This window comes from Takifugu flavidus, chromosome 2, assembly GCF_003711565.1.
Source record: "Takifugu flavidus isolate HTHZ2018 chromosome 2, ASM371156v2, whole genome shotgun sequence".
Classification (NCBI taxonomy): Eukaryota; Metazoa; Chordata; class Actinopteri; order Tetraodontiformes; family Tetraodontidae; genus Takifugu; species Takifugu flavidus.
In genome coordinates this window covers 309,093-324,598 of record NC_079521.1, presented here as the reverse complement: position 1 = coordinate 324,598, position 15,506 = coordinate 309,093, and the positions used below count along the sequence as shown (strand labels likewise).

The following is a 15,506-nucleotide window of genomic DNA, read 5'->3' as shown; positions in this document are numbered from 1 at the left end:
TAGTGAGCACAGACCTATTGTGCTGGATAGTTTATTTTCATACCGTTCATTTCAAACATAAAAGATGAATGAGTGAATGTCTCACAGTGGCAGAATAAATGAATGAATGTGATTAAAAAGCTGTGTTTCATGTCTGAGTCTGGCTCGGTGGCTAAGGCTAAAACACAGAAGACAAAATAATAATTCAGGCAGTTTCTCTTAGTTTTGTTGTGGGATGAAGAGGAGGTAATGTTACAGTTGGGCTTGGGCTTAGGGTTGGGGTTTAAGTTGTGGTCAGGTTGGGGATGGGGTTAGGGTTAGGGTTCGGATAATGATTGGAGGTTTGGTCAGGTTGGGGATGGGGTTGGGGTTGGGGTTAGGTCTGGGGTTGGGGTTAGGGTTCGGATAAGGATTGGAGTTGTGGTCAGGTTGGGGATGGGGTTAGGTCTGGGGTTGGGGTTGGGGTTAGGTCTGGGGTTGGGGTTGGGGTTAGGGTTCGGATAAGGATTGGAGTTGTGGTCAGGTTGGGGATGGGGTTAGGGTTAGGTCTGGGGTTGGGGTTGGAGTGGTGTCAGATGAGAGGATACACCAAAATAAGAACAATAAACTTCTCAACCCTTTGCTGACAGTCAATTATGAGTGTGTCTTCAAGCATATTTCAGGGAACAGAGAACTGGAGTTCATCTGTACTGGAAGTAACCAGGTTGTGTGAGAGCTTCAGTCAACAGCAGCTTTACTGTCGGACAGATGCAAGGAGCAAAAAGGAAACGTGGTTTACTCACAGATGCTGCTTCTCTCTGGAGAATGGGTGAGACAGGGATTTAATATGTTGTGGCTGGTTGTCATCTACTTTGGGATGCAGCGGTCCTGTGACCTTGTGAATGAACAATCGGATCTTTTCTACGAGATTGCTGCCCTGTTTGACATCATAAACCTGCAGAGGAGCAAAACCATGACAGACATGAAACAAAGGGACTGTCCTTCAGACGTGTCAAAGGCTTAGGGTCGGTCGGTCGGTCGGTCGGTCGGTCGGTCTGTCGGTCAGCATCCCAAAGCTCCTGCCATGACGGATGGACGTGCCATTAACAACGTCTGCTAACGAACAGGCCCACGGAGGCACTTTGGATTGTTTTTAATGTATATTCTGAATTGTTCCTAATTTGAACTTTGTTTTTCATCACTAAAACTGAATTTAAAAACCCCCAAAAGCAGTAGCAGCTGTATACAGTTCAGACTTCCTGACAGATGGAATACCTTCTTTGTAGGCATCTTCAGCTTCATGAACTCAGCCTCTCGACACAAAATGTTCCAAGGTGCGTGAATTTTTAAAAACCCAATACTGGGGAAGTGGCCCTACAAAGGAAACTGAGAACGGTAAGTACAGTAGTTTCCTGAAGAACAGGAGACGAGTAAGTACATCAGATACCTCCTCAATTAAAATCAGAAGCTTTAGAGATCCACATTCCCACCTGTTCATCCTTTTCCATCTCGAGGCCCATGTCAAGGAGGTTTTCTTCAAACTCCTCACGCCTGAAGCGCTTGTCATCCTCATGATAACTGCCCTGTTGCTCTTGAGCAACGATCTCCGGGTCGTCCTTTGGCTGCAGTGGAGCTTTACTGCCCCTCATACTGAGGCTCCGCCGAAGTCGTCTGATGAAGTTGGTCTCAGTCACTTTGGATGACCTATGACCTGTGCTGCTGGGCTTCTGGATGTGGTATGTCAGCACGTAGTCTACCCTCCGCCTCCCATCAGAGAAGTATGGGCCCAATCTCGGGTACATGGGGGAACCTTCATCTGCGTAAATCTTTCTCATTGGCTGCAAGCAAATAAATCCAAATATCACAGATTAATCAACACGTTTACGCACCTTTTCCACAGTAAACTGTTGAGCTCTGAGTTGAGCGTTCTCAAATATTCCACAGGTGCATCTCAGGGATTAGCGTGGCAACAGAAAGATTATTTGTTTCAGTTATTCAATTCAAAGAGTGACACAAATTTATCATGTAGAATCATTACACACAGACTGACATCATAACATGTTTGTGTAAATGCGTTTTGATTGGTGGTGCGGCGTCCGCAGTAATGCCGGTCGATCTTCATTCCTACCCTCACCTATGGTCATGAGCTTTGGGTCATGACCGATAAGAACAAGATCACGGGTACAAGCGGCCGAAATGAGCTTCCTTCGTAGGGTGGCTGGGCTCTCCCCTAGAGAGGGGGAGAAGCTCTGCCATCCGGGAGGAGCTCGGAGTAGAGCCGCTGCTCCTCCATGTTGAGAGGAGCCAGATGAGGTGGCTTGGGCATCTAGTCAGGACGCCCCCTGGACGCCTCCCTGGTGAGGTGTTCAGGGCATGTCCCTCCGGTAAGAGACCCCCGGGGAGACCCAGGACACGTTGGAGAGACTGTGTCTCTCGACTGGTCTGGGAACGCCTGGGGATCCCTCCGGATGAGCTGGAGGAGGTAGCAGGAGAGGGAAGTCTGGGCTTCTCTCCTTAGGCTGCTGCCCCCACGACCCGACCCCGGATAAGTGGTAGAGGATGGATGGATGGATGGATGGATGGATGGATGGATGGATGGATGGATGGATGGATGGATGGATGGATGGATGGATGGATGGATGGATGGATGGATGGATGGATGGATGGATGGATGGATGGATGGATGGATGGATGGATGGATGGATGGATGGATGGATGGATGGAGTTTTGATTTTTACAACTTACAGTTCATGAAAGAAGGAATATTCAGCAGAAAAGTAGAATGCTATGAAAAAGTTAATGGGAGGGTGTTACACTCTAATTAGGTAATGATCCGAGAACCCAGGCCTAGGCCTCGAAAGAAAGATCCTTTCAAAGGCCTCAGTCAGCTTCAGTATCAGGAACAACCATGAGCCAAACTGTCTCCTTGACAGTGGTCCAGAAGATAATTACTGAGACCCTTCCTACAGAGGGTAAGACCCAAAGGTCATTGCTGAAGGAGCTGCACTCATGAGGAGTGGACTGGAGCTGGAGTCATGGAGGAGTCAGGAGGAGTCAGGAGGAGTAAACTGGAGCTGGAGTCAAGAGGACTGGACTGGAGCTGGAGTCATGAGGAGTGGAGCTGGAGTCAGGAGGAGTGGAGCTGGAGTCAGGAGGAGTGGACTGGAGCTGGAGTCAGGAGGAGTAAACTGGAGCTGGAGTCAGGAGGAGTGGACTGGAGCTGGAGTCAGGAGGAGTGGAGCTGGAGTCAGGAGGAGTGGACTGGAGCTGGAGTCAGGAGGAGTGGAGCTGGAGTCAGGAGGAGTGGAGCTGGAGTCAGGAGGAGTGGAGCTGGAGTCAGGAGGAGTGGACTGGAGCTGGAGTCAGGAGGAGTGGAGCTGGAGTCAGGAGGAGTGGAGCTGGAGTCAGGAGGAGTGGACTGGAGCTGGAGTCAGGAGGAGTAAACTGGAGCTGGAGTCAGGAGGAGTGGACTGGAGCTGGAGTCAGGAGGAGTGGAGCTGGAGTCAGGAGGAGTGGACTGGAGCTGGAGTCAGGAGGAGTGGAGCTGGAGTCAGGAGGAGTGGAGCTGGAGTCAGGAGGACTGGAGCTGGAGTCAGGAGGAGTGGACTGGACCTGGAGTCAGGAGGAGTCATGAGGAGTGGACTGGAGCTGGAGTCAGGAGGACTGGAGCTGGAGTCAGGAGGAGTGGAGCTGGAGTCAGGAGGAGTGGAGCTGGAGTCAGGAGGAGTGGAGCTGGAGTCAGGAGGAGTGGACTGGAGCTGGAGTCAGGAGGAGTGGAGCTGGAGTCAGGAGGAGTGGAGCTGGAGTCAGGAGGAGTGGAGCTGGAGTCAGGAGGAGTGGACTGGAGCTGGAGTCAGGGCTCCAACAGCCACCAGGCTCAGATGTATCAGGACAAGGTCAGAACTGTCACACCCTGGTGTCCAGAGACTCCATCAGAGCCGTCTCACCTGGGCTGAGGACAGGGGACGGATCTGTTGCTCATTGGTCCAAAGTCCTCGTTTCAGATCAAAATAAATTCAGCATTTCTTTATTTGGAATCAGGGTGCCAGAGTCTGGAGGAAGAGTCTGATCCAGTGTCCCGGTTCCCCAGTCAGTGATGGTTGAGGAGCCGGGTCGTCTGCTGGTGCTGGAGCACTGGTACCGGGTCAAAGGTCGCCTACCAGGAGGGTTTGGAGCTCCTCGTGCTTCCTTCTACTGAGAAGGGAACCTGCTGAGGGTTTTAGTCCCCAGAACTTTGGGTTTTCATGAAGCCAAAAGGAGTCACAATCATCAAAATTCAAAGACCCAAACCTGAAATAACCAACGGATTCCACAGGGAAATATCCAAACTTCTCTTTGTTTAGAGACTTGTGATATTTACATTGTTCTAAATAAATATGCATTCGTGTCTCTGCAGTTCCAAATTTTAATTACATTTGAATTCTTCATTCAGTAATTAAATAATTCCTGTCGTCTTTTTTCAGTCAAACACAGAAAGTCAGCAGACAGAAGCAGAAGGGTGAGGAGCTGAGGAACCTGATCAGGAACACACACACACACACACACACACACACACACACACACTGCAGAAAGTCCTGTAAAAGTGTCACAATTATCCGTTTAACCTATTTCCTCCCGTGGCTGGTCTAGAACGGTCTGAAACCAGTTCATGCTAACGCAGGCTAGCAGCAGTTTCCCCTCTCTTACTATTGACTCGTGGCTCTTCGCCTCGCTCTTCACAAATTCCACATCCAGGCTCTTCTCTTCTCCAGGGACGGGCAGATAGCTGTCGCTTCTTCTTGTCATATTTAGGTTCTTCTGCAGCGCCGAGCTGCCGGAATGTTCACAAGCACGGGGAGGAGAACCTGGGAGAAGCACAGAGACGCTGGTTAGATGCACGAGTGAGAGTTCTGGGGAGACCTGGGGACCAGGATCCAGCTTCTGTTAACGTTGGGTGATCCCAACCAGGCTCAGGGGCCTCGAGCCTATCCCAGCAGTCAGTGGGTGGGTTCAGACACACCCTGGAAGGGTCAGCAGGGCACCTCCCTCACTGACACCTATGTCCTACTAACATCTATGTGAGGTTTACGGTTCCCAATGAGCCCGTCTCTGATCTCTGGGCCTAAAGGGATCACCTGAGGAAGGGATCACCAGGGATCACCTGAGGAAGCAGGAGCAGAAGCCAAGAGATGAGTTGTTCAAGCATTGGGAAGGTCAGGTTGTTAAAAAGGTCTTTATCCAGATTAGTGACTCAACAAACTTCTCATGGAAACAGAATATTGTGCTATTAAACTACTATTACTACTCGATTATTGTGCTATTAAACTACTATTACTACTAGATTATTGTGCTATTAAACTACTATTACTATTAGATTATTGTGCTATTAAACTACTATTACTATTAGATTATTGTGCTATTAATATACTATTACTATTACATTATTGTGCTATTAAACTACTATTACTATTCGATTATTGTGCTATTAATATACTATTACTATTACATTATTGTGCTATTAATATACTATTACTATTAGATTATTGTGCTATTAAACTACTATTACTATTAGATTATTGTGCTATTAAATGACTATTACTATTCGATTATTGTGCTATTAATATACTATTACTATTAGATTATTGTGCTATTAAACTACTATTACTACTAGATTATTGTGCTATTAATATACTATTACTATACTGCTTACACTGTCTTTAACTGAATCTTCAGTTATATTTACTTGTTATGCTAGTAACTGTGGTTAATTCACCATAATCAGAGGACAACTTACCCTTCCTGTGTGTGTGTGTGTGTGTGTGTGTTGTGTGTGTGTGTGTGTGTGTGTGTGTGTGTGTGTGTGTGCGTGTGTGTGTGTGAAGGCAGGGCTCTATCTGAGTGTTGCTCAAGGGTCCCTGGGCGGTGCTCTGAGGGTTCCTGGCATCAGTGTTTAACTAGCAACCCTCTGTCTGTGGGCCCAGGTCCACAGACGGAGCTACTGGTGCAGGTGCGTTAGTCCCATTGTTGATTTTGGGGGAAGTGTGCAGCTTCCTGTCTGTGTGAGTCGCCACTGTTGATCCTGACAGAACTCACACCACTGACTTCCTCTGCTGCGCTTTCACTGACAGCATGTTGTTATAAACAGCACCATGAAGACGCCGTTCTGATCCAGTACTGACCAGAGGCACCCCTGTCAGGTCTGGCAGTCCACAGAGCACTGGGTCACCACGGCAACAGGTGACAGACAGGTGAGACAGGTGACCTGACAGGTGAGAGAGGTAACAGACAGTTGAGACAGGTGACTGACAGGTGAGACAGGTAACAGACAGTTGAGACAGGTGACTGACAGGTGAGACAGGTGACTGACAGTTGAGACAGGTGACTGACAGGTGACAGACAGGTGAGACAGGTGACTGACAGGTGACAGACAGGTGAGACAGGTGAGACAGGTAACAGACAGTTGAGACAGGTGAATGACAGGTGACAGACAGGTAACAGACAGGTGAGACAGGTGAGACAGGTGACAGACAGGTGACAGATAGGTGAGACAGGTGACTGACAGGTGACAGACAGGTGAGACAGGTAACGGACAGGTAACAGACAGGTGAGACAGGTGAGACAGGTAACAGACAGTTGAGACAGGTGAATGACAGGTGACAGACAGGTAACAGACAGGTGAGACAGGTGACAGACAGGTGAGACAGGTAACGGACAGGTAACAGACAGGTAACAGACAGGTGACAGACAGGTGAGACAGGTGAGACAGGTGAGACAGGTAACGGACAGGTAACAGACAGGTAACGGACAGGTAACGGACAGGTAACAGACAGGTAACAGACAGGTGACAGACAGGTGACAGACAGGTAACGGACAGGTGACAGACAGGTGACAGACAGGTGACAGACAGGTGACAGGCTCCACCTGCTGGAGGACTCCCAGCCTGCCCCCGACCTCCAGCAGCCCTCCAGGACTCTTCTCTTGCTCCTGGACTGATCTTTTCCACCATTTTATTGCTGAACGTTTCATGAATATTTCAATAAACTCTCTACTTTTCTCTGGAGCTTTTTTATCATAAACATTCTGCAGAGCTGATCATTCCCTGGACCTGGAGCATGTGAGGTTTGTCTCCACGGTTCTGTCAATAATATCAGGTTCTAAGAGGAGAACACCAGAATCAGCCTCATTTCTACACCGAACAACTTTACAGGTCAGTTTTTCTTTTTTAAAACAATGACTGAAATAAAAAGAGCTGCTCTTCTTTGGCTCCGATATTATTGTTTATTATCAGGAGAAGAAAGATGTTCTTGTTCCAAACGTGACGTCAGAGCAGCATCCAGGTGGAAATGGGATTTATTCTCTTTTATAGCGGATCTCCTCACAGCTTTGCTAGCCAAGCGGGTCGACGGGAGACGGGCAGCTGTGGCACTTCAGCAGAAACCAGCCCACTTCCTGCTCCAGCCCGGACAGGAAGTTCCAGCCTGGACAGGAAGTTGGCTGGTTCTGATCATCACACTTGTGTATTTTCCTTGATGGCTTTGAAAAATCAAACTTGAGTTGCTGCTTCGGTACAAATGAACATATTCCTACAGAATTATTGGAGGGCAGGGCCCCTGTGGAGGGACAGGAGCGCAGCGTTCTACAACACCAGATGGACACCAGAGTAAAGATGGGAAGAGCCCGAAAGACCGAAACAGCAGGCTGAGACATGGCGGCCTGAGACATGGCGGCCTGAGACATGGCGGTCTGAGACATGGCGGCCTGAGACATGGCGGCCTGAGACATGGCGGTCTGAGACATGGGGGTCTGAGACATGGCGGTCTGAGACATGGCGGCCTGAGACATGGCGGTCTGAGACATGGCGGCCTGAGACATGGCGGCCTGAGACATGGCGGTCTGAGACATGGGGGTCTGAGACATGGCGGTCTGAGACATGGCGGCCTGAGACATGGCGGCCTGAGACATGGCGGTCTGAGACATGGCGGTCTGAGACATGGCGGCCTGAGACATGGCGGTCTGAGACATGGCGGTCTTAAACATGGCGGCCTGAGACATGGCGGCCTGAGACATGGCGGTCTGAGACATGGCGGTCTTAAACATGGCGGCCTGAGACATGGCGGTCTGAGACATGGCGGTCTGAGACATGGCGGCCTGAGACATGGCGGTCTGAGACATGGCGGTCTTAAACATGGCGGCCTGAGACATGGCGGCCTGAGACATGGCGGTCTTAAACATGGCGGCCTGAGACATGGCGGCCTGAGACATGGCGGCCTGAGACATGGGGGTCTGAGACATGGGGGTCTGAGACATGGCGGCCTGAGACATGGGGGTCTGAGACATGGGGGTCTGAGACATGGCGGCCTGAGACATGGCGGCCTGAGACATGGCGGTCTTAAACATGGCGGCCTGAGACATGGCGGCCTGAGACATGGCGGTCTGAGACATGGGGGTCTGAGACATGGGGGTCTGAGACATGGCGGCCTGAGACATGGCGGCCTGAGACATGGCGGTCTTAAACATGGCTGACTTCCTGCTCCTCCTGGAGCTGCCAAACATCCAAATGTGTCGCTGATCGGACAGATGCCAGTTCTGCTTTGTGACGTAGCATCCGGTCACAGTGCACGTCATCGTGCGCGTCAACGAGTCTGTCTGTATCTCCCTCCTTGTCCTTCTCATACAGATCGATGGTGTTGGTCAGGTCTACCAGCCTGATGTGTGTTTTATTGGGAAAGAAGAACATTTTAGCGTTTTTACTTCCTCTTCCGGTCGCTAACGGCGTGACTGGGGGCTGGTGATGCTCTCCAAACGTCCGACTCTACTTTATTCGGTCCGCGGCCGCAAGTTTGAGACGCCCCGGCGAGTTCTTTCTCACCATCTTCACCATAGTTGTCGTTTTAAACATCTACTGGCGTCATTCTTGGATTAAAGCGATTAAAGGTTGTCTTTTGGTCCAGGAAGATTTGTCCTCTCTACCAAAAACACAACCTTTCTCGTCAAGTGCGGAGTTGTTACTCGTACGGCACCAAAATGAATCCGGGTTGAAACGACGTCGAAATATTAGTTCCGCCTGTGACGAACACTCCCCGTCAGAAAAGTGAGTTCTGCCTGGTTCATGACTACAAGCAGGGATCGATATGTATTTCCAAATAAGATACCAACCTACAATTGATCAAAATAACCTACAAATGATTATTATTCTATTGTTACTATATAATAATCCTTGGTAGACTTCTGTCAGCCTATTTTACTAAACTCATCACAAAAGCTGCTTTTGGCCCTTTATCAGCATTTAGTAACCATTTAGCAAGGCAAGCAATTAATCATCTGATTATCAACCGTGGGCTTCAACAGCAATTATCTTGATCATTTTAAGTGTGCTAATTGCTCTTGATGATGCCCATAGCTGTAAAGTTCTGGTGCTACAGTGAAGAACTGAACCAGCAGCTGCTCAGAGCTTCCAAACGCTCGAGTTGTGAGTGTTGACTCATGAGTCTTCTGCTCTCCTGTGGAATGCTGTTTACAAGGCTATGAAGTGGGCTTTTCTATAAGCACTGTTCCACTTATAAACGTTCCATAAGGTCCACACTGGTGACCTGAGAGGGTGGCAAGTGCTCCTCGGGAAAACCAACCAATCACGTATATTCAGTCGCTATTTGGCATCAATGACACAACAAATGTGGACCACCGAGGTCCAGGACGGACACCACCGAGGTCCAGGACGGACGCCACCGAGGTCCAGGACGGACGCCACCGAGGTCCAGGACGGACGCCACCGAGGTCCAGGACGGACACCACCGAGGTCCAGGATGGAAGTAACACCTTCTATGGAAGTGGCCGACACCAGAGCGAATTCAATGGTCTTGATCATTAAAAATGGTGATGTTAACGAGTAAATAGACGAATTCCTGCTGATAGTCGGGCATCGTGGAGCAACTGTCGTCCTAATCAGACTAGAGTGGGCCCAGACGTACCCAAACGTGCGCAAACGTGCGCAGCTCAGCAGACGCTGACGTGCACCAGCAGAAGGGGACCCGAGGGTCAACTCATCAGCGGCTCAGCCGATGCATCAATGTCGCACTTAAGAGAGGACGATGCAGCAAAAGCACCAGCACCTGGGTCCAGTTCCTGTGGTGGTCCTGCAGCGCCGGATCGGCTCAAGCCGAGTGAAATCCCTGCGGCAGCGATGTGGAGGCTCCTTCAACGAGCCTCCAGCAGCAGCAATCAGCGACACCTTTAAGGTGTCAACCCCGAAAATCAAACACACGCGGTGACAGTGTGGGTCCGTAAATGTCTTACCGAGCCCATCGAACTGCTGGCAGCTGCCGCCAGGCTCCTCCGCGATCACTTGTCGCTCCATCAGAAGGAAAAAGACGCTCCTCACAGACCGGCTGGACCTACAGACGCGCTGGATCTACAGACGCGCTGATGCTCACCATCTATTCTCACCTCCGCCTCCAGCTACATGAAAAAAGCTCCCTCACGGATTCTTTCACAGGAGGGTGGAAAATGATGTAAAAGCAATGATGGTGAAGAATTTATGGAGAAGGAAATGATGAAATTCGCAGGTGAAAATCGTGAAGGCAGCGTCTCGAAGCGCAACACAAAACCCGCTTGTTGGTGAAGATGCTCGACATGTAAATGATTTCATGAAGCGGCCGATAACGCGACGAGCGCGGCGAAAATCGTGCCAATTATGGTGCATTCAGGTCCCATAGGAAAACAGGCGCGCGTGTTCGGACCGCTGTCGGATGCAGATGGTCCGAAATGATTTGACCTCACAAGTTCGTTAAATAACTACTCAGAAAAAGAAGAATAAGCTCAGAGGAAGTCATGCGTGCAAGGTTAAAGCAGCTGATTTTAATCCCCAATCGAAGTAATTACTATAATTACGAGTAATAAAAATCGCTGACTCAGCCGAAACGCAGTCTGTGATCATTCAAAGTGAAGAGGCCAGAAATGTCCAAGCTGTCTGAGTTTGACATGTAGAGGAAACGCTTCCCTAAAGAATAAAATCAGGAAGTAAAGACAGCACCGATGTTGTCTGTCAAAGTCGAGGAAATTCCGAAACAGAGCAAAAACCCGGCATATTTCAGGTGACCGGACCGGTTCTGCTAGGATGTGACCGGTTCTGCTAGGATGTGACCGGTCCCCCCCCTTTTCCCAACTCATTTCAGATATGTTACCAACGCTGTGCAGAACAACCGGCTTCTTTCCTCTCAGATAATAAACCACAAAGTCACATCAGCTCGGACGCTTCTGCGCTGAGATAATGTGGACTATCAGCGGGTTCGAAAGAGCCTTTTAACCGCCCGGATCCCAAAATGGAGCTCTCATCATCGGCCTGATGCAAATCAGGCTGATTGCATGATTTGAAACAAGAAAACAGGTTAAAGCTACGATCGCGGGCCTTCAAAGGCTGTCAGAATTGGACGAATAACAAAGTTGATCAATATTGTTTCCATAATGACGGTTTCGATCATGACGGTTTCGATCATGACTGTTTGGATCATGATTCTAAATGTTCTAAAAGGCCCAGCGGGGGGAGGCTGCTGCTGTTCTCTCGTTTTAGGCAGGAAAAGACGCGCTTCCTTCACAGAAACTGACGCGCAACCAAATAACGCAAATAATAAAGGCTGCACATGGTTAATGTTGTAAAGTTGGGATTTAACAGCGACTGCATCACACACGCGCGCGCGCACACACGCACATATATATTATGTACAGTGTAGGAACAGAGATGCATTCAAATAAACAGGAATGACGTTAATCCACTGAGGGCTTCAGTTAATACCAACATTCAGCTCCTCAAACACGTCTTTAACAACCAAAATGAGAGAATTGAGAACATTTACAGAGAGAAAGAAAGAAAGAAAGAAAGAAAGAAAGAGAGAAAGAAAAAAAGAAAAAAGAAAGAAAGAAAGAAAGAAAAAAGAAAGAAAGAAGAAGAAAGAAAGAAAGAAGGAGAGAAAGAAGAGGCGCTGCTTCATGTGAGACCAATACCTGATGAATGAGACCTAAACTCAGGTTATGTCTCTTAAATAAGGAAACGTGCTGTTACCTTTTCTCCAGTCACTGACGAGAGGATGAATCAAATGTGGGAAATGAGCGAGAAGGTCGAGGCTCGCAGCTTGACTGGGCGGTGAAGGAGGAAGTGTTTGTGCCTCGCGGAGCTCTCCTCCCACAGAGCTCCTCAGGTATAGTCAGGGGTGGAGACACACCTTTGGGACACCTGCTGATTGGCTGTTGTCAATAGATCAAAAAGCTCTGCTACAGCACACAGGGCTCAGGCCGAGGCTCCGGACAATCCTGGTGCTGGGGCAACCGTCCAGGGCTCCGTCCTGTTCCACTCACTGGGCCAAACTGGGCCTGTCCGTAGAGACACACCGATTCACTGGGCCAAACTGGGCCAAACTGGGCCTGTCTGTAGGAGACACTGACTCACTGGGCCAAACTGGGCCAAACTGGGCCAAACTGGGCCTGTCCGTAGGAGACACGGACATGTGCTGACTTGCCTCTCTTTGAATAACAGCTCTCCATCTCAGAGAGATCAGAATCTCCAGGAGAGAGCACTTTAATGCAGATCCCTGCTATTATGGGAAGAAGGAACCTGTCTGAGCAGGCAGGGAGCAACAACAACGGGATGAATTAGCTGCCTTGGACTGTGGGGGAAAACAGCTCCTCTGAGGCTTCTCCAGGTGAATTCTGGCTTCCATTGTCTGCAGACATGCACCAACGTGGGCCGGAGTCTCGAAAGTGCCCCAGGAGGAGGTGTGTCCTGTGGTCAGCTATGGATCTGTCTCTAACTGCCACGTGAGGCTAATCCCTCTCACCCCAGGTCTGAATAGCAAGAAGCTGCCGTCAGCACACGCTGCTGCTGCTGCTGCTGCTGTGGGACCAGTGGAAGTGGCAGCAGCACCTGGGGGGTGAAGCACCTGCAGCTCCTCCGGCCTCATTCAGCACTGATGATATGAAGGAAGCCTGGAGCTTCAGGAGGAGGAGAAGCCCAGAAGCCTTCACACGGTCGAGCACCCTGATGGGCTAAAGGGGACCACTGATGGTAATAAAGCTGTTATTACCCTCCAAAACAGACCAGATGGGTGGATGGATGGATGGATGGATGGATGGATGGATGGATGGATGGGTGGATGGGTGGATGATGGATGGATGGGTGGATGGTGGGTGGGTGGGTGGATGGATGGGTGGATGGGTGGATGGATGGATGGATGGGTGGATGGGTGGTGGGTGGGTGGATGGATGGGTGGATGGGTGGGTGGGTGGGTGGATGGATGGGTGGATGGGTGGATGGATGGATGGATGGGTTGATGGGTGGGGGTGGGTGGGTGGATGATGGGTGGCTTGGTGGGTGGGTGGGTGGATGGATGGCTGGCTGGCTGGCTGGCTGGCTGGATGGATGGCTGGCTTGGGGCTGGCTGCTGGCTGGGTGGCTGGGTGGGTGGGTGGGTGGCTGGCTGGCTGGCTGCTGGCTGGCTGGCTGGTGCTGGCTGGCTGGCTGGCTGGCTGGCTGGCTGGGTGGCTGGCTGGCTGCTGGGTGGGTGGGTGGCTGGCTGGCTGGTGCTGGCTGGCTGGCCTGCTGGGTGGCTGGCTGGCTGGCTGGCTTGGTGGGTGGCTGGCTGGCTGGGTGGCTGGCTGGCTGGCTGGGTGGGTGGCTGGCTGCTGGCTCGCTGGCTGGCTGGGTGGCTGGCTGGCTGGCTGGGTGGATGGCTGGGTGGCTGGCTGGGCTGGCTGGCTGGCTGGCTGGGTGGGTGGGTGGCTGGCTGGCTGGCTGGCTGGCTGGGCTGGCTGGCTGGCTGGCTGGCTGGCTGGCTGGCTGGCTGGGTGCTGGCTGGCTGGGTGGCTGGCTGGCTGGCTGGGTGGCTGGCTGGCTGGCTGGCTGGCTGGCTGGCTGGTGGCTGCTGGTTGGCTGGCTGGCTGGGGGTTGCTGGCTGGCTGGATGGCTGGCTGGGTGGCTGGCTGGCTGGCTGGCTGGGTGGCGTGGCTGGCTGGCTGGGTGGCTGCTGGCTGGCTGGCTGCTGGTGGCTGGCTGGCTGGCTGGCTGGCTGGCTGGCTGGCTGCTGGGTGGCTGGCTGGCTGGCTGGCTGGCTGGCTGCTGGCTGGCTGCTGGGTGGCTGCTGGCTGGGTGGCTGGCTGGCTGGCTGGCTGCTGGCTGGCTGCCTGGGTGGCTGCTGGCTGGCTGGCTGGGTGGCTGGGTGGCTGGCTGGCTGGCTGGGTGGCTGGCTGGCTGGCTGGCTGGCTGGTGGGTGGCTGGCTGGGTGGGTGGGTGGGTGGCTGGCTGGTTGGGTGGGTGGCTGGCTGGCTGGCTGGCTGGCTGGCGGCTGGGTGGGTGGCTGGCTGGCTGGGTGGCTGGGTGGGTGGCTGGCTGGGTGGGTGGCTGGCTGGCTGGCTGGCTGGGTGTGGTCGCTTGGCTGGGTGGCTGCTGGCTTGCTGGGTGGCTGCTCGCTGGCTGTGGCCTGCTTGGCTGGCTGGGTGTTTGCTTGGCTGCTGGCGGCTGGCTGGCTTGGTGCTGGCTTTCTGCTGGCTGCTGGCTGGCCTGGCTGGCTGGCTGGCTGGCTGGGTGGCTTTTCTTTCTTTCTTGGCTTTGCTTTCTTTCTTGGCTGCTGGGTGGCTTTCTTTCTTGCTGGCTTTCTGGCTTTCTCTGGGTGGCTGGCTGGCTCTTTCTGGCTGGCTGGCTTGCTGGCTGGCTGGCTGGCTGGCTGGCGGCTGCTGGGTGGCGGCTGGTGGGTGGCTTGCTGGCTGGCTGGCTGGCTGGCTGGGTGGGTGGCTGGCTGGCTGGCTGGGTGGCGGCTGGATGTCTGGCTGGGTGGCTGGCTGGCTGGCTGGGTGGCTGGCTGGCTGGCTGGCTTGGCTGGCTGGCTGGGTGGGTGGGTGGGTGGGTGGCTGGCTGGGTATGCTGGCTGGCTGGGGGTATGGGTGTGGGTGGTGCGGATGGGTATGTGGATGGATGGATGATGGATGAGGTGGACAGACCGACAACAGACAGACCGACAACAGACAGACAGGTAGATAGATAGATAGATAGATAGATAGATAGATAGATAGATAGATAGATTAGATAGATAGATAGATAGACAGACAATGATAGATAGATAGATAGATAGATAGATAGATAGATAGATAGATAGATAGATAGATAGATAGATAGATAGATTAGCAGCCAGAGGGAAGCAGGACTTTCCTGTTTTGTTATGTTGGAATATTAATGTTCACACCTTTTGCTAAGCTAGGCTAATTAATTTCTAAATAGAACATGACTTCCCTAAGCATCACAATAGAACAAATGGCCTCAGGCTCGTCCTCCTGGCTGTGGAGGACCCACCAAACCGGCAGGTTATGGTCAGTTACTCTGTTATTGGAACGGTTGTTATCTAACCCTGACCCTCTAACCCTGACCCTAACCCTGACCCCCGACCCTAACCCTCTAACCCTGACCCTAACCCTGACCTGACCCTAACCCTACCCCTAACCCTCTAACCCTCTAACCCTCTAACCCTGACCCTAACCCTGACCCTAACCCTCTAACCCTGACCCTGACCCTGACCCTGACCCTGACCCTA

The 15,506-nt window shown here is 51.8% G+C and overlaps 1 protein-coding gene across 1 annotated transcript in view; it reads right to left on the bottom strand.

Moving 5' to 3' along the window:
- ano1a (anoctamin 1, calcium activated chloride channel a) overlaps positions 1-10,563 on the bottom strand; it is a 34,116-nt gene extending 23,553 nt beyond the window's left edge. The window contains 5 exon segments of the mRNA XM_057025402.1: positions 762-913; positions 1,234-1,332; positions 1,449-1,796; positions 4,645-4,802; positions 10,231-10,563. Of these exon segments, the coding sequence (XP_056881382.1) occupies positions 762-913; positions 1,234-1,332; positions 1,449-1,796; positions 4,645-4,802; positions 10,231-10,291 (818 nt within the window). The 5' untranslated portion in view covers positions 10,292-10,563.
- Positions 10,564-15,506: the final 4,943 nt, after the last annotated feature.